Genomic DNA, 19606 nt, shown 5'->3' with positions numbered 1-19606 from the left:
CACTGTATAACACTGGGGTACAGTACTGCTGGGGATGAGTCTGTTACTGTATGACGCTGGGGTACAGTACTGGTGGGGATGGGTCTGTCACTGTATAATACTGGGGTACAGTACCGGTGGGGATGGGTCTGTCACTGTATAATACTGGGGTACGGGTCTGTCACTGTATAACACGGGTACAGTACTGCTGGGGATGGGTCTATCACTGTATAACACCGGGGTACAGTACCGGTGGGGATGGGTCTATCACTGTATAACACTGGGGTACGGTACCGGTGGGGATGGGTCTGTCACTGTATAACACTCGGGTACCGTACCGGTGGGGATGGGTCTGTCACTGTATAACACTGGGGTACAGTACCGGTGGGGATGGGTCTGTTACTGTATGACGCTGGGGTATGGTGCCGGTGGGGATGGGTCTGTCACTGTATAACACTGGGGTACAGTACCGGTGGGGATGGGTCTGTCACTGTATAACACTGGGGTACGGTGCCGGTGGGGATGGGTCTGTCACTGTATAACACTGGGGTACGGTGCCGGTGGGGATGGGTCTGTCACTGTATAACACTCGGGTACAGTACCGGTGGGGATGGGTCTGTCACTGTATAACACTCGGGTACAGTACCGGTGGGGTCAGGGCTGTCACTGTATAACACAGGTATGGTACTGGTGGGGACAGTCTGTCACTGTATAACACTAGGTACAGTACCAGTGGGGTCAGGGCTGTCACTGTATAACAGCAATGGTGTGACGTGTGATATGGTCAGATTATACATGAAGATCCAACTCCACTGCTATGTGTGTTTTACCTCCAAGTTAAACTGACAGGACTAGAAAAATCAAAATTATGGAGACATATTAAAGTTTGTCAAAGTTATAAGAGTTTATTTTAGGGAAATTGCCAGCAGAACACCAATATATACATGAATAGAAACAGTGTTAGATGAGGAGAAACCATTGTTGCTTTGCGACGGCTCTGGCCAGAAACCAGAAGACCATAAGATAGGAGCATTAGGCTATTTGACTCATCAAGCCTGCTCTGCCATTTCATCATGGCTGACCCAATTTTACTCTCAGCCTGATTCCTTTCTCCCTGTATCTCCTGATGCCCTGACCAATGAAGAACCTAAATAATTTAAACCAGGTCATTTTGCGCAGGTACAAGCTGCACACACACGCACACACACACAAAACACAAGAGGGCGAGCTATCAGGAACAGTGAGGGAATGGAAGTCGAAGCCCTCTTCCTGTTCTGTCCAGCCCACCCGAAGGTACACAAGCCAGAACACACAGAGGCCAAGATAACCACGTTTGTGTTACTGGTGAGCGAGACTCTGTTTCCCAAATCTCCGGGGCAGGGGGAGGAGAGTTCAGCAGAGTTGGACCACACTCAGGATATGGAAAAGACTTCAAATCCGGCCCTCTGAATTTAACTACGCCCTTGTTATCTGTGTCCAGATGTCCAAAGTTATATTCCGGTGGGTGTAGGAATGGACCACCCGCCCAGACTCAACCCTAAACGCAGATTGTGAAAGATTCTAAGCCCAGACCTTTCCTCCCCACCTGCTGACAAACTCGGAGACAAAGGGTTAACGGGAGCCCTGTCCGCTCAGGCCAACGTTGAGCGTGAAGAACACCCTGCCAGCAAACTTGTCACGTTCATCATCGTTCCTCACGTTTGAGCTCTGCACCTTGCACTCAACGCTGATGTCCACATCGGTCGTCACATTCACGAACTTCACGGCCACCACTGGCTGAGTGTAGTTCACCTGCAGCGTACGGGCGGAAATCAGCTAGTCTCCAGGTTCAGCGGGCAGGCAGGAGATGCTCATCCTCTCCTCATATCTATGTGTCTGTGACCCCCACACCCTCCCCATCACTGTAGCCCTCTCTGGCAACTACACTCCTCCCCATCCCTGAGACCCTCTCCGAGCCCCAAACTCCGCATCTCTGTGACCCTTTCCGGCCCCCACCCTTCCCCATCTGGGACCCGCTTTGACCCCCACACCCTCCCCATCACTGAGACACGGTTTGACCCACCACACCTGTCCCCATCTCTGACCTCCTCCAGCCCCTAAACCCCTCCCCAACACTTATCTCCTCCAGCCGCTACACCCCTCCCCATGTCTGTGACCCTCTCCAGTCCCCACACTCCTCCTCCGTGTATCCTACCCTTCTAGCCCCTAATGCCTCCCCGTCTCTGTGACCCTCCCCCTCCGGCCCAAACCCTCCCCGCCTCTGTGACCCTCCCCCTCCGGCCCAAACCCTCCCCGTCTCTGTGACCCTCCCCCTCCGGCCCAAACCCTCCCCGTCTCTGTGACCCTTCCCCTCCGGCCCAAACCCTCCCCGTCTCTGTGACCCTCCCCCTCCAGCCCAAAACCTCCCCGTCCCTGTGACCCTCCCCCTCCGGCCCAAACCCTCCCCGTCTCTGTGACCCTCCCACTCCGGCCCAAACCCTCCCCGTCTCTGTGACTCTTCCCCCCCCCACCCCCCCCGGCAGCCCCTGGCCCCTAACCCTTCCTGTCTCTATATCACTGTCCTGCCCCTGACTGTGACTGACACAGAGTGAAATGTCTGGAATATACAGGCCAAGGTACTTTTACTCACGTGTGCCTTTTTTCCATAATATGGGAAGTACATGAGGTCCAGCGTTCCATTGGGAGGGAAGTACCACAGCTCGTGAACTTTACTCACATTTCCGGTCTGGATGGAAAGAGACAAAAAGAAAAGATGGCTGGAAATTCACTGAGCTGGTATCACCAGCAATGTTCGAGCTGTATGCTGGTGGGAGAAGGCTCGAAACAGCTGCTTATGGAGTGGTGCCGGGGGACAGGAGAAGGTGGGTCACACATTTCTGTCTCCGTCTCCCAAAGTGGACCTTGTCCTTTCCTCGGTACTGCTGCTATTAGGGAACATAGTAGTCAGTAAGCTCACAGAGAGAGCAGAGAGCACAGTTATCATCACCAGACTGTCCGTGACAGTGAAATTAGTCCAGGGGCAAGTGACTGGATGCTAGAGACCTGCCCTGGGTTTTGAGGACTCCATCTGTGAGTCTGCGTCTCTGTGCATGTCCGTGTGTCTGCCCTGGGGTTCAAGGACAGTGTCAGTCTGTGTGTCTGCCCCGGGTTTCGAGGACAGTGTGGGTCTGTGTGTCTGCCCTGGGGTTCGAGGACAGTGTCGGTCTGTGTGTCTGCCCCGGGGTTCGAGGACAGTGTGGGCCTGTGTGTCTGCCCTGGGGTTCGCGGACAGTGTCGGTCTGTGTGTCTGCCCCAGGGCTCGAGGACAGTGTCTGTCTGTGTGTCTGCCCCGGGGTTCGAGGACAGTGTCTGTCTGTGTGTCTGCCCTGGGGTTCGAGGACAGTGTGAGTCTGTGTCTGTGTGTGAGAGGGAGGAAAGAGGTTGTGTTCGGTGTGAATCTGCTGAGCATTGTGGTCTGGTTATCGTGGTGTTGGAAAGCACACAACCTATGGACTCACTTGACAACACATGTTCTATCGATCTATCCATGCATCTATTTATTCATTTATGGATTGATTGACCGTATTTGCGCAGCTTGTCTTTGTACAATATTAGTTTGTCTGCCTTTGTTATTATGTAGTTTTCATTGATTCTATTGGACTTCTTCTGTGAATGGCCACCAGCAAATGAATTGCAGTGTAGTACATACCAACATATAGACAGTACGTATTTTATAATAAATTGATTTTGAACTGTGAACTTTGAATGTGAAGCGACATCTTTAGGGTGTGCTGGCTGTTCACTGAAATGCCACCTTTCACTGTGTTTCAATGTACTTGTGATAAATACAACTGAATCTGATCTGGTGGAGCAGGTCTCCTGTGGAACACCAGCATTCACCTGACAGAGTGGAAGTGTCTCCTCAGATGTCTGCGCATTACTCCCTTGGCACTCTCCCTTGGGCAACAAACTTGTGTTCACTTTGTGGGTATATTTATAAAGTGGACTCAATGGGCTGAACAGCCGAATTCTGCTCCTATGTCTTATTAATTCAGCTGCGATGGTTTCTATTGTCACACACACACACACACACAGCTGAAGCCCCAGATCACTCAAGGCTGCTGGATGGCAACCAGGCAGCCCCTCACTCAGTTGGGCCCTCCCACACCCCACCAGCTTGGTGTCTGGAGCTGGTACTGGCAGCCCCAAGGACAAACAGCACTTGCAGTTAGAGCTCTGGCTTGTCTGTTATACTGAGCAGCCAGTCAAAGCTCCCACTAGCTATGGTTCCTCATGGAAACCGTGATGGCATCTCACCCTTTCCTTCTGGCGAGGCTTTGCCTCCTGCAGCAGTCCAGTGCGGTGCGCAGGAGGAGGTGGAAACGAAACAAGAGGAGATTAAGCAGCTTTGATGTGGTGAAACCAGGGTCAACGCAACAGTGCAGAAGGTCCTCAAGCCACTCACCTTTCCAGTGCAGGAGACATATGGAGTCATGGCTTCCCCAGGGAGGAATCCGATGATCTGTAAGGAGAAGGAAACATTCGCTACCGTTCTGACCGGTTGCATTGCCGTCGGGTATGGAAGGGCCACTGAGCAGGAGTGAGAACAGGAGTGAGAAAAGGCTGCGGAGGTTGTTGGCTCAGCCTGCTCCACTATGGGCACAGCCTTCAAAAGGCAATGTTTCAAACAGGCAGTATCCATCACCAAGGTCCCTCACATGTCCTCTTCTAATTGCTAGCATCAGAGAGGCAATATTTTTTTAGGATGAGCTTCCTCCCCTCCGCCATCAGATTTATGAGTGGACAAGAACAACCCATGAGCACTATTTTTGGTCTCTTTTAGCACTACTTAATTAATTTAAATTTTGTACATACCGTATATTTCTTTTTGCAACTTATAGTTTTTATGTATTGCACTGTACTGCTGCCTCGAATTCTGACCACTTCCTAATTTTCCAGTGACTCCCCCTCGTTCAGTCTTCCCCTGCGCCCACTTGCAGAACCAGTTTTAACATCATTGACACACATCATGAAATTTGTTGTTTTGCAGCGGCAGTATAAATTACAATATGAAATGCATATTAAAAACAATTAAATAGTACAAAAAGAGTGAGATTGTGTACGTGGTGGCAGAGTGGAGATAGGTCTCTACCAAATGAACTGTAAGGCGTTCCTTGGGTAAGGTGCAGCACCTGTTTAACTCCTCCCCCATCAACCCCCACCCCATCAGGGTCACATGAAGCCCCGGGCGCAGGAGGTGGATGGTCGTATGAGCAGCTGTTGTACATCACAAGTCCTGGTTATGCCACCACTAACGTCAGGCAGACAATCTCTGAAGAGTATTGGTAATGGCTGTGGTTACCCATCTTGTAAAGACACTGCCCAGAAGATAGCAATGGCAAACCACTTCTGTAGGAGAATTTTCCAGGAACAATCATAATTGTGGAAAGACCATGATCGCCCATGTCATACACGGCACATAATGAATGAACAAGTGTTCGTAGTTCGTTCAGAAATTTGACGGCGGTTGAGAAGAAGCTGCTCTTAAAATCGCAAACAACAGGAATTCTGCAGATGCTGGAAATTCAAGCAACACACATAAAAGTTGCTGGTGAACGCAGCAGGCCAGGCAGCATCTCTAGGAAGAGGTACAGTCGACGTTTCAGGCCGAGACCTTTCGTCAGGACTAACTGAAGGAAGAGTTAGTAAGAGATTTGAAAGTGGGAGGGGGAGGGGGAGATCCAAAATGATAGGAGAAGACAGGAGGGGGAGGGATGGAGCCAAGAGCTGGACAGGTGATTGGCAAAGGGGATACGAGAGGATCATGGGACAGGAGGTCTGGGGAGAAAGACAAGGGGGGGGGAACCCAGAGGATGGGCAAGGGGTATAGTCAGAGGGACAGAGGGAGAAAAAGGAGAGTGAGAGAAAGAATGTGTGTATAAAAATAAATAACGGATGGGGTATGAGGGGGAGGTGGGGCATTAGCGAAAGTTAGAGAAGTCGATGTTCATGCCATCAGGTTGGAGGCTACCCAGACGGAATATAAGGTGTTGTTCCTCCAACCTGAGTGTGGCTTCATCTTTACAGTAGAGGAGGCCGTGGATAGACATGTCAGAATGGGAATGGGATGTGGAATTAAAATGTGTGGCCATTGGGAGATCCTGCTTTCTCTGGCGGACAGAGCATAGGTGTTCAGCAAAGCGGTCTCCCAGTCTGCGTTGGGTCTCGCCAATATACAGAAGGCCACATCGGGAGCACCGGACGCAGTATATCACCCCAGCCAACTCACAGGTGAAGTGTCGCCTCACCTGGAAGGACTGTCTGGGGCCCTGAATGGTGGTAAGGGAGGAAGTGTAAGGGCATGTGTAGCACTTGTTCCGCTTACAAGGATAAGTGCCAGGAGGGAGATCAGTGGGGAGGGATGGGGGGAACGAATGGACAAGGGAGTCGCGTAGGGAGCGATCCCTGCGGAAAGTAGAGAGAGTGGGAGAGGGAACATCCTGGCCCATGATCCTCTCATATCCCCTTTGCCAATCACCTGTCCAGCTCTTGGCTCCATCCCTCCTCCTCCTGTCTTCTCCTATGATTTTGGATCTCCCCCTCCCCTTCCCACTTTCAAATCTCTTACTAACTCTTCCTTCAGTTAGTCCTGACGAAGGGTCTCGGCTTGAAACCTCTTCCTAGAGATGCTGCCTGGCCTGCTGCGTTCACCAGCAACTTTGATGTGTGTTGCTTGAATTTCCAGCATCTGCAGTATTCCTGTTACCTGCTTTGAGATGCTGGTTTCTGACTCCGAGACACCTTACCTGTACTGGAACAGCAATGGTTCGCCTTTCTCTGCCACTGAATCTCGTGGATTATCTGGTGGGTGAGTCTACGAGTTTGAGGGGCTGAATGGCCTTCTCCTTCTCCTCCCATGAGGCAGGCTAGAGGGGACAAATGGCCTCCTCCTCCTCGGCTAGAGGGGACAAACGATTGCATACTCCTGTTCCTGAGAGATAGAACTAGATGAACTGATTGGTCTTGTCCTCCTGCTCCTGTGAGGAAGGATGGAGGGTTTGAACAATCTCCTCCTTCTTAGGATCTAGTTCTCCTACCCGTCACGCTAAAGGGGTGGACGGATCTCCTCCTCCCATGGTGGGGGGGGTGCAGGTGGTGGTGCAGGTATACAAATGGCAGTGTGACCCACCTTGTTCATCTTGACGAGAATGCATGGCCGACCCTCGCTGTAGCCGTAGGTGTGGTCCTCGAGGCCTGAGCATGGACCCAGCATGGTGCGGTTGAACTGGCAGGCTCGCTTGGGTGTGTTCCGCACATACCCACTGTCCTCCTGCAGATAGTAGGTTCCAGATTTGCAGCGGTCATTAGTGGAGACCTGCACACTGTCATTGTAGGCTGCAAGAGAAGCAAAGTTTCAGACTGAAGAATGGCTTTATCTGTCCCATTGGGGGTGGCATGGTAGCTTGTGGTTAGTGCAATCCCTTTACAGGTTCTGCCAGTACATTCTCCCTGCAACTGCGTGGGTTTCCTCTGGGTGCTTTGGGTTCCTCCCACATTCCAAAGAGGTACGGGTTATGGTTAGTATGGGCGTGCAATGTAGCTAACCGCTAAACTAACATGCCAAACTAATATTCTGTGAGACCAGGACGAGAAAGGTTCCAGTTTGTATCTGTTGTGCTTTGTGACTACAAAACTTTAAATTAATTCCAAGAAGGCACAGGAGTCTGTGAAGTGCATGCTACGTGGTAGCGTGATGATGTATGCAATTCCCGTACTTTTACATATAACCTGTAATTAATTATTTAAATGAACAGGAATGCTTGATGAATCAACATACAGACAAGATTACTCAAATACTATTGAAATATTAAATACACAACAGTATCATCCCTCGTACTGTGCTCACCATAATCTCCACTGATTTGATTCAGCATATTTCACTGCACATGTGACAAATAAAACTAATCTTTAATCTCATAATCTATTTACTGTTGCAGAGCTACTGGGAATCTTTCGAGGTCTGTGGATGCTCAGGTTATTGAGAGCAGTAGGTGTTCAGGGTTTTGAGTGATTGGTTGGGAAATTGGGCTCAGGGTGAGCCCTATTGGACGAGGGGCCTCCTCTCACCCCTATTCCATGTGCTTGGAGCTGGGGTGATGAAGATGACTGCGGAAGGGTCTCTGTGGTGGGGAGGGTTAGTGGGGGACCTGTCCTCTTGTTCACGTGGGACTCAATAAAGCCCCATGCAGGCTTAGCAGCCTGATGGTCAAGGCTGGAGGGACCTTGGTTCCGGGGCAGAGGTACCGCAGCTGACTGGTCTGGTGAGGTAAAACCTACCTCCCATCCCAAGCCCAACAGCATGCGATAGTGCTGCTCTGATCAACTCTGCCAAACAGAACATTGTCCAATCTCTTTAAAGATCAGCCTTATTTGTCATGTGAACATAGTGAAATATGTCCTTTGCATCAATGACCTACACAACCTGGGGGCAGCCCAGTGTCACTATGCTTCTGGCACAAACGTAGCATGCCCACAATTTACTAACCCTAACCCATACATCTCAGGGATGTGGGAAGAAATCGCAGCACCCAACACATGGAAACTTACAGACAGCGGCAGGAACTGAACCCACTGTAAAGTGTTACTCTGACCGCTAGACTACCATACTACCCCAGGAGGGTTGCCCCACTGCAGGGAGGGTTTGGAAGCCTCTGAGTGGGCACAGAGGAGATTTAGTAGGATGCTGCCTAGATTCGATGGCAAGGGGAGATTGGACAAACTAGGGTAATGCACAATCTGCTGGAGGAACTCAGCAGGTCAGGCAGCATCTGTGGGGGTGAAATTTGATGCAGAGTCTCAACTTGAAGCGTCGGCAGCTCCCTTCCTCCCAGAGATGCTGCTCGAACCCGAGTTCCTCCAGCAGACTGTGAGTTCGTCCAGCAGACTGTGAGTTCGTCCAGCAGACTGTGTGTTCGTCCAGCAGACTGTGAGTTAGTCCAGCAGACCGTGAGTTCGTCCAGCAGACCGTGAGTTAGTCCAGCAGACCGTGTGTTGGTCCAGCAGACTGTGTGTTGGTCCAGCAGACTGTGTGTTAGTCCAGATTCCAGCATCAGCTGTCTCCTGTGTCTCATGAGGGCAAAGTTGGGGTGTTTTCTCTGGAGTGGTGGAGATTGAGGGGAGACCTGACAGAGGTTTACGAGAGGCATCGATAATTAGTCAGCATCTCATACCAGAGGTGAGAGGAGCTGTGCCAGGCATGTGTTTTTGTGAGTGGAGGGTGCCTCTTGGGGTGCTGGTGGAGGCAGATACAAGAGAGGTGTTTCAGAGAGTCTTAGGCACATGAATGTGCAGAGAATGGAGGGATGTGGACATTGTGAAGGTAGAAGGGATTAGTATACAGTAATCACAGGATGCTGCCTGGATTAGAGGGCACATGCTATAATGAGAGGTTGGAAAGACTTGGGTTGTTTTCCCCAGAACAGCGGAGGCTGAGGGGAGACCTGATACAGGTTTAAAAGATTATGAGAAGCACAGATCGAGTAAACAGCCAAATCTTTTTCCCAGAGTTGAAATGTCTAATAGCAGAAAGCATGTATTCAAGCTGAGGGGGGAAATTCACAAGAAATATAGGGGACAAGTTTTGTTTTGTTTTGTATTTTTTTAAACAGAGTGCAGGGTGCCTGCAAGTGTTTAGATAGGCACATGAATGGAGGGATATAGGCATTGGGTAGGTAGAAGGAAGTAGTCTAGTTTGGCATTTGATTACTATGTAATAAACATAAAAACATCTGCAGATGCTGGAAATCCAGAGCAACGCACAAAATGCTGGAGAAACTCAGCAGGCCAGGCAGCAGCTATGGAAATGAATAAACAATCGACATTTTGGACTGAAAACCTCCTTTGGTACTGAAGAGGAAGGGGGAGAATGCCAGAATAAAAAGGTGGGGGAATAATATAACAGTTTAATCCAGGATATAAATTTCAAGCTAAAATTAAACATTTCAAGCACCTTAAATAAATAAGGCCATTCTACTCTATCAAAAGCTTTCTCGGCATCTAAAGAAATAACACACTCAGGAACATTTTGTGAGGGAGTATAAACGATATTTAACAATGTACGAATATTATAAAAAGAGTAACGACCTTTAATAAAACCCGTTTGGTCTTCCGAAATAATAGAAGGAAATACTTTTTCTAGTCTATTATTCCCCTGTAGCCTCGGTTCGTACTAACTCCTTAAACTCACCTTTTTTTCCTCTCTTTCGTGGTACTCGACAAGGCTGTCCTCTTAGTCCCCTATTATTTGATATTGCATTAGAACCTCTTGCAATTGCTATTCGAGAATCTTTAAATATTACTGGGATAACTCGGGGATTAAAGTCCCATAAATTATCACTCTATGCTGATGATTTACTTTTATATATTTCTAATCCTGAGAGATCCATTCCTGCTGTTTTAGAGTTATTAGCACAATTTGGTCTTTTCTCAGGTTATAAATTAAATCTTAGTAAGAGTGAACTTTTTCCGATTAATAAACATCTTCCCTTATATTATAAATTTCCATTTAAATTGATTAATAATTACTTTTCATATCTTGGGATTAAAATTACTTGTAAACATAAAGATTTATTTAAGACTAACTTTTTACCATTAATAGACCATATTACTCAACTTTCATCTAAATGGTTTCCCTTATATTTAACTTTGATTGGTCGTATTAATGCAGTTAAGATGTTTTTTTTGCCAAAATTTTTATATGTGTTTCAGGCATTACCAATTTTCGTTCCTAAATCTTTTTTTGATAAAGTTGACTCTAAAATTTCTTCATTTATTTGGCAGAACAAGAATCCGAGACTGGGTAAAATACATTTACAGAAAGCTAAGAGAGATGGAGGTTTAGCATTACCTAACTTTAGATTTTATTATTGGGCTATTAATATTCGACATATGAAATTTTGGTTACTTGATCGGGACATACTATTTATTCCTAAATGGGTAGCATTGGAATTACAATCTGTTCAGGGTTATACACTTGGTTCTATTTTAGGTTCCTCTCTTCCTTTTGATTCGAAACGTCTTAAGCAGGTCTCTAACCCGATAGTTAAATATGCTTTGCGCATTTGGTTTCAATTCAGAAAATTTTTTGATCTTAATCAATTCGGGTTAGCGATTCCTATTTTAGGTAACATATTTTTTCCTCCCTCTTTTACGGATCGCGCTTTTCAAACTTGGAAGACTAAGGGTATTTTACGGTTTTTGGATTTATTTTTAGATGGTTCCCTTATGTCTTTTGAACAATTATCTAACAAATATAACTTATCAAGAATACATTTTTTTAGATATTTACAAGTTAGAAATTTCCTAAGTACTATACTTACTTCCTTTCCAATGCTTCCTCCTATATATATTTTAGATTCGATAATTAACCTTAATCCATGTCAGAAAGGTGCATCGGCTATGATTTATAATATTATTATGAAACTTAGGAAAGCTCCATTTGATAAGATTAGGGTAGATTGGGAACAGGAATTGGGGCTTACCATTTCTGTGGATGATTGGGGGCAGATTTTACAATTAGTTAATACTTCCTCTATTTGTGCTAAACATTCCCTAATTCAATTTAAAGTGGTTCATAGAGCACATATGTCCAAAGATAAGTTAGCGCGTTTTTACTCGCATATTAATCCTTTCTGTGATAGATGTTCGGGGCAGATAGCCTCTTTAACTCATATGTTTTGGTCTTGCCCTACTTTGGAAACTTTTTGGAGAGATATTTTCAATATTATTTCTAAGGTATTAAATATAGATATCTCTCCTCACCCTATTACTGCTATCTTTGGACTACCTAAAATTTCTAGTAATCTTTCCCCTTCAGCCCGTAGAATGATTGCATTTCTTACTTTAATGGCGAAAAGATGTATTTTACAACATTGGAAAGAGCTTAATGCTCCAACTACCTTTTTTTGGTTTTCTCAGACGATTTTATGTTTGAATCTGGAGAAAATTAGAAGTAACCTTTATGATTCTTCATTTAAATTTGAACAGATTTGGGGACCTTTTATTCGATATTTTCATTTAATGTAATATTTACCCTTCTTGTTTTCTCTTCACTGTTTTAATGGAGGTCGGGATTGAGGACGTGATTTTAAGTTTAACTCTGTTTGGTTTCAAGTTAGCCCATTGCTTTGCTTTGCTTTTAGTTAGTTGCACGGTGGGTTTTTTTTTGGGGTTTTTTTTTTCTTTTTTTCCATTGATATATATAAAATCTAGTATACTATTATGTTATCTTGGTTTCTTATGCTTAAATTACATTGTTTGTAGTATTTTCTTTTTGGTATTGTTATCTTTTGGAATTTTATTATACTTTAACATTGTATTAATGTTTATATGGCTTACCTTTTTTGTATACTTACTCAATAAAAAGATTTAAAAAAAAAAAAAAAAAAAAAAAAAAGGTGGGGGGAGGAGGAGGATAGCTAGAAGGTGATAGGTGAAGCCAGGCGGGTTGGAGAGGAAGGAACCTGATAGGAGAGGAGAGTTTCACATAGGGACAGCTCCCATAGTATATACTACGTTCTGGTCACTGGAGCTCAAGATGATGAGCTAATGTCACTGACAGGTTTCTCCACAACGTCTACTCACAGTCCAGGTAAGCGTTGAGTGCGTTAACATACATCTGCCAGGTAGCTCTCTGCGACACGTTGAAACCCACCACCAGGCTTTCAGCTGTGGGCCGGATCATCACACCTGGAGACAGAGAGGGAGAGGGTCATTCTTCCTCCAGCATTGTCAGCGGCCTGCACCCCGACACTCCCCACCCCATCACGTCACCCATACGTGCCTGGTGTAGGGGCAAATGGGAAAGAGTGACACAGTTGGAGTGCACCACTGGGTGGTTATCTTGTACACCAGGAGAATGGCCAAAGCTGATCTCCCCAAAGACTGTCTAAGTGTAGTTTATGTACATCTCTGTGTGTGACTAATCAAGTTCAAAGTAAAATTCAGTTTTGATTACAGAATGAAACACATACTTTGATGGCTGTGTGTGAGTTACATGGTCTGTGTTGTTCACCTTTGTCTGGAGGAACATTGTTTCATTTGGCATTATACATGTAAGCACTTTAACAACAGTAAATTTAAACTTGAAGCTTAGTCATTATGTAGTTTAGTTAACTGTAAATCTACATATGACTCTCAGGGCTGTATATTGTGACATATATTTACTTTGAAAATAAAATTTACTTTGAATATAGAACATAGAAAGTTACAGATTCTTCAGCCAGAGATGTTGTGCCAACCTTTTAACCTCCTCCAAGATCAATGTAACCCTTTCCTCCCACATAATCCCCCATTTTTCTATCATCCATGAGCCTGTCTAAGAGTTTCTTAAATGCCCCTAATATAGCTTTCTCTACCACCACCTCCAACAGGGCATTCCACACACTCAGCACTCTGTGTACAAAACCTGCCTCTGACATCCCCTCTAAACCTTCCTCCAATCACCTTAGAATTATGGCCTCTTGTACTAGCCATTTCCAACCTGGGAAAATGTTTCTGGCTATCCACTCGATCTATGCCTCTGATCTTGTACACCTCTATTGAGTCACCTCTCATCCTCCTTCACTCCAAAGAGAAAAGCCCTAGCTCGCTCAACCTTTACTCATAAATTATACTCTCAAATCCAGGCTGCATCTTGGTCAATCTCCTCTGCACACTCTCTAAAGCTTCCACACCCATCACTGCGTAAAAAAACCTACCCCCAACATCCCCCCATACTTCCTTCCCATCAAGTCACATCTCTATCAAGTCCACTCTCATCCTCCTTTGCTCCAAAGAGAAAAGCCCTAGCTTGCTCAACTTTTCCTTGTAAGACATGTTTTCCTGGTGAATCTCCTCTGTACCCTCTCAAAAGCTTCCACATCCTTCCTATAGAGAGGCAAATAGAACTGACCACAATACTCCAAGTGAGGTCCAAGCAGAGTTTTATAGAGCTTCAACATTATCTTGCGGCTCTTGAGCTCAGTCTCCTGACTAATTAAGGCCAGCACAGTAGCCTTCCTAAGCACTCTATCAAAGTTATCCATTGATCTCATTCCATTTGCCTGTATTTGTCTTATCACTCTCTACACCTCATTGATCCCTGTATCTGTCCTTGAAATGTTGCATCTCTACCACTTCCTCTGGCAGTTCATTCCGTACACCTAGAGAGGACAACCCTTTTTCACAGGGTGATAATGGCCAATACCAAAGGATATCCCTTTAAGCTGAGTGGAGGAAAGTATAGCGATGTTGGAGGTAGGATTTTTGCACAGTGAGTGGTGAAATGCCCTGCCGGGGTGGTGGTAAAGGGACATTTTAGAATCACTATCTGTGGAAAACCCCACCTTCTTATTCTGGCTTCCTCCCTCTTCCATTCCAGTCCCGATGAAGGAACTCGGCCCAGAACATCAACTGTTCATTCCCCTGCATAGATGATGCCTAACCTGCTGAGTTCTTCCAGCATTTGCTCTGGATTTCCAGCATCTGCAGAATCTCTTGTGTTTATGATTTACTGTGTGGAGAAAGTTGCCCCTCATCTCCATTTTTGCTAGTTGGCCAAGATCCCCTCATATAACCTTCTCTCTGTCCTCACTGCCCCAACGACCTCTTAGACATGATACATTTCACCCCACCCTTCTCCAGAGGAAGGTGGGAGAGATCCAGTACCCACACTCCAAGAAGGACGACACAAGCCACCTTCAGTCTAGACGGTGGCCAAGACCCTCCATCTAAAACTTTGCACATTCAGGTTACAGATGGAAAGCTCTGGGGGGGGGGGGGGGAGGGGGTGGTGATAGACCAGGCAATATTCTTTGATTCCTTTCATTTTTTTGGGATAGGGAACTAATTTTTAACTAGCCATTAGACTCTACACCACACCCAGAGCTAAGTTTTTAAATAGCATCAGTAGTGTGTACGCTTGTGTTCAAAAAGCCGTGATTTTTTTCACTGGTGGTTGGCAAGAAATAAACAGTAAGACAATTCAGGACCGTTTTGTTCACTGCAGTTTCAAACATTCATGCTTGAAGATGCCAGAAACAGTAAGGAGTGAAAATGAAATTATTTTACTACAACAAGTTAGGAACTGCAAAGAATTTGAAGGTATTGGCAATCATCTTTAATGTTACAATGAAAGTGAAGATTTGTTGGATTCAATTGTCAACAGCATTGTATGAAGGCAGGCCATTATCTGCACTAAGGTTTTGCACTGACTTTTCTCATTTACAGTCAAAAGAATGTGATTTGTGTGAATTCCTCCATCAATAAGTACTAGGAACTAATATACAGTTTTAGAGTACTGTGGTAGGATCATTTCTCATTCCCAACAACATATCATAAATATTGGATATTGAACCATTATAAAATGTTTTCATATTAAGAATTTCATCTAATAATTTCTCATCAGGACTATTAGGAAATGTGTATAATTGAGATTGCAGAAAATCTCTAATTTGTAAGTATCCAAAAAATGGGTTTTTGGTAAACTATACTTAGTTGACAATTGTTCGAATGAAGAAAGGCTTCCTCCATTAAACAGATCCTGGAAATATGTAATGCTCAATCCTTCCCATTGTTTGAAAAAACTACATCAGTCATAGAAGGCTTAAAAAGATAATTTCTAAAAAATGGGTCTAGAAAGAGAAGGGGAGGGAGGGAGGGAACGTCGACTCAGACCATGAGAGGCCAGTGTCGGGCATTTTCATGCCTTACAAGGCACAGATTGGAAGTCTGTATGGGGTGCCACTCCTTGCACAGACACTAGAGCAGTGTGTGGTTAAGTGCCTTGCTCAAGGACAAAAGCATGCTACCACAGCTGAGGCTCAAACTAGCGACCTTCAGATACTAGACGAACACCTTAACCGCTTGGCCACATGCCCAACACAAAAGTGAGAATCTCAATAAACCAAAGTGTCTTTGGGAACAAGATTTACAGACTTCAATTTCTGAAGAAACTTGGAATGAAATTTTTAAATTGGTTAATACTTCATCGTTATGTGCTTGTCATTCCCTCCTACAATTTAAAGTGGTTCATAGGGCTTATATGACCAAAGATAAGTTATCTCACCTAACGTGATAGGTGTAACAATGGAGAAGCTCCATTTATTCATATGTTTTGGACATGCCCAAGTCTATGAAAATATTGGAAGGAAGTATTCCGAACCTTTTCCTTACTCTTTAAAGTTAATTTTAATCCTAATCCTTTGACTGTCCTGTTTGGTATTGTTGGAAGGAAAGACATCAACTTGAAGACATCTGATTTGCACATTCTGGCTTTTATCTCTCTTATGGCTAGGAGGGCGCTTTTGTTTAAGTGGAAGGATGATGTTATGCCTGATCATGCTCAGTGGTTAAGGAATGTTATGGCGTGCCTAAATTTAGAAAAGATTCGTTGTTCAATTTCTGAATGTAACCAAGATTTTCAAAATTTGTGGGGGCCATTTTTAATTATTTTCATAATCTTTGACTTCTCATTAAAGTACAGAAGTTGGTTCATAGCATATTTTATTATCTAATACAGTTTTTTTTCTTTTTTTTTCCCAAACAGCTTCGACTTTGGTAGTGGGTATAGATCTTTCTTTTTATAAAACTGTTTATCGTCGTCATCGTGGCTACCTCTTGAGGTCGAGGATGATGGTCATCGTTCTGTTGATCTACTTATGGGCTCTCAAGTGGCTTATGAGTCCAGTCTTGGCTTTGAAAGTTCTTCTGCATTCAGGACAGGTAGTTCCAGATGGCAGATCGGGCTTTGGTTGTTGCTGCCTCTCTCTCCATTTTCTTCTCTTTCCTTCTAATTCTGCACATCTGTTGGCTTCAAAAGTTGCTGTTCCTTCTCGGATGATGGCTTGCCAGAGTTTCCTGTTCCTGGCATTGGTTTCCCAATTGTTGTTGTCGATGTTACATTTCTTCATGTTGGCTTTTAAGACGTCTTTGAATCTCTTCTTTTGTCCGCCTCTTTTACGTTTGCCTTCTTTAAGCTGGGAGTAGAAGATTTGTTTCAGCAGACGTTCGTCTTTCATCCAAACAACATGACTGCTCCATCTTAGTTGGTTCTTGATGACGTAGGCTTCAATGCTTGTTGTTTTTGCTTCATTTAGCACACTGACATTGGTTCTTCTATCTTCCCAGCTGATATTTAAGATGTTTTGAAGACAGCGTTGATGGAACTTTTCAAATGCCTTCAGATGTCGTCAGTATGTTGTCCAGTTTTCTGATGCAGACAGGAGCGTTGGAATTACCACTGCTTTGTAAACTGTTTATATTATAATATACAAATTAATCTAATCTTTGGAATATAGGGTAAGGGGTTCGTTAATGTGATTCAATATACTGTAACTAGTATTATCATATTTTTTCTTTTGTTTTATAATATGTATTCTCTTGAACTCTATTCTTCTATATAGAAATCAATAAAAATATTGAAAAAGAGTACTGTGGTAGTGTTTGTAATGTTCTTAATTGTTCTGTATTTCAGTTAAATGCATCATTTGTTACTCAGTTTGTTTTAATCTTTATAACCATTTCCATGAAACTTTAGGTGATGGGGTAGCTGCTCAATTGAGCCAAATGTACCCAGTTAAACAAAATCTATTACATATATATAATTTTTGCCCTCTTTTTGGTACTCCCTTCTCACAACTGCCATCAGGAAGAAGGTACAGGAGCCTCAGTCATCAGGCTTTTGAACCAAAACGGATAACTTCACTCAACTTCGCTTGAAATGTTCCCACAACCAATGGAGTCACTTTCAAGGACTCTTCACCTCATGTTCTCCATATTTATTGCTTATTGGTTTATTATTATTCTTTCTTTTTGTATTTGCAGAGTTGGGTGTCTTTTGCACTCTGGATAAATGTCCAAGTTGGTGCAGTTTTTTCATTGATTCTACTATGGTTATTATTCTATGGATTTATTGAGTATGCCCACAAGAAAATGTAACTCAGAGTTGTACACGTACTTTGATCATAACTTTACTTTGAACATACTATTATATAATCAAATAAATAGAGCAAAAAGTGAACAAAAATAGTGAGGTAGTGGTCTTCATAAATCAAAATATCGAGTACAGGAGCTGGGATATTATATTGAAGCTGTATGAAGTGCTAGTGAGGGAAAATTTGGAGTATTATGCGCAGTTCTGGCCAACTACCTACAGGAAAGATAGCTATAAGATTCAGAGAAAATTTACCAGGATCTGAGTTACAGGGAAAGGTTGAATAGGTTAGGACTTTATTCCTGGAGCGTAGGAGAATGAGGAGAAATTTGATAGAGGTACACAAAATTATGAGGGGTATAGCAAGGGTAAATGCAAGCTGGCTTTTCCCACTGAAGTTCGGCAAATCTAAAACTAAGGGACTGTAGTAAACCATATATATGTTGTGACTGGGTTACCTGTCTGGACACGCCCCTCTGCTGACTGCCCCTGTGGCTCCTCCCACAGGGTCCTGTATAAAGGTGTTTCACCTTGCCCCTCCCCCTCATTCTGGGGGCAGACACTCACCGTGGAGGTCGTATTGTACAGCGAATAAAAGCCTTTCAGTATTTTACCAAACCTCAGTCTTTTGGAGTTATTGAAGGTGCTTCAGGGACATAGGTTAAGGGTGAAAGGTAAAAGGTAAAATGTTTAAGGGGAATCTGAGGTGGAGAGAGTGTGGAATGAGCTGCCAGCAAAAGTGGTTTGATTGTAAAATTTAAGATAAGTTTGGATAGGTACATTGTTAGGAAGGGTTTGAGGGGATATGGTCCAGGGATAGATGGGACTAGGCAAAAGAGCACATCAGCACAGACTAGATGGGCCGAAGGGCCTGTACTACTCTATGATTGTCAGTGTAATCAATGGCAGATTCAACAAGCAGAGTGGATAATGTTGCCCAGCTGTTGGGGGATGGACTAGAAGGTGGGCAGGGGGATGGGATGGTTTATGGTGCCACTGTCTGCCTCTTACCTGGGTTAGTGATCCTGTCCTGGTACTTGGGAGCATACTCGTTCACAGTCTGCAGCATCACCCACATGGTCAGGCTGAAAACACCCGTCAGGGTGGTGTAGAACACCAGGTAGAACAACAGGATGAGGGCTGTGGGAAGGAACAGACCAGGGCTGAGGACGGGCCGGAGACAAGAGTCTGTGATCAGCAGGGCAGGCAGCATTTGCAGACTGAGGTAGCAGTCAATGTTTCAGCTTGATGCCCTTCACCAAGATCGATATAAAGCTTCTCAAAGTGAACGCTGACTGTCCGCTTCCCTCTGCAGATGCTGCTTCACCAGGGTGAGTGGTTTTATAGACAATAGGTGACGGAGTAGGCCATTCAGCCCTTCGAACCAGCACCGCCATTCACTGTGATCACGGCTGATCATCCACCCTTTTCCTGCCTTCTCCCCATATCCCTTCACTCCGCTATCCTTAAGAGCTCTATCTAACTCTTTCTTGAAAGAATCCAGAGAATTGGCCTCCACTGCCTTCTGAGGCAGAGCATTCCACAGAACCACAACCCTCTGTGTGAAAAGGTTTTTCCGCAACTCTGTTCTAAATTGTCTACCCCTTATTCTTAAACTGTGGCCTCTGATTCTGGACTCCCCCAACATATGGAACATGTTTCCTGCCTCTAGCGTGT

General features: G+C 44.7%; 1 protein-coding gene across 2 annotated transcripts in view; it reads right to left on the bottom strand.

The window, feature by feature from the left end:
• Positions 1-1315: 1315 nt before the first annotated feature.
• The window catches only part of LOC134346244 (sodium/potassium-transporting ATPase subunit beta-2-like), a 33700-nt gene continuing 15409 nt past the window's right edge, over positions 1316-19606 (bottom strand). The window contains exons 2-8 of one of the 2 annotated variants that reach the window (XM_063047568.1): positions 18941-19069; positions 12601-12705; positions 7148-7353; positions 4424-4480; positions 2880-2900; positions 2609-2704; positions 1316-1770 (exon numbers count right to left, since the gene is read on the bottom strand). In XM_063047568.1, coding sequence (XP_062903638.1) covers positions 1591-1770; positions 2609-2704; positions 2880-2900; positions 4424-4480; positions 7148-7353; positions 12601-12705; positions 18941-19069 — 794 coding nt within the window. In that variant the 3' untranslated portion in view covers positions 1316-1590. The remainder of the gene's footprint in view (positions 1771-2608; positions 2705-2879; positions 2901-4423; positions 4481-7147; positions 7354-12600; positions 12706-18940; positions 19070-19606) is intronic. The other variant, XM_063047569.1, reaches the window with a different exon arrangement.

Source organism: Mobula hypostoma, chromosome 5 (assembly GCF_963921235.1).
Source record: "Mobula hypostoma chromosome 5, sMobHyp1.1, whole genome shotgun sequence".
Taxonomy (NCBI): domain Eukaryota; kingdom Metazoa; phylum Chordata; class Chondrichthyes; order Myliobatiformes; family Myliobatidae; genus Mobula; species Mobula hypostoma.
Note: the sequence above shows the minus strand (reverse complement) of the source record. Positions and strands in the feature narration are given on the sequence as shown.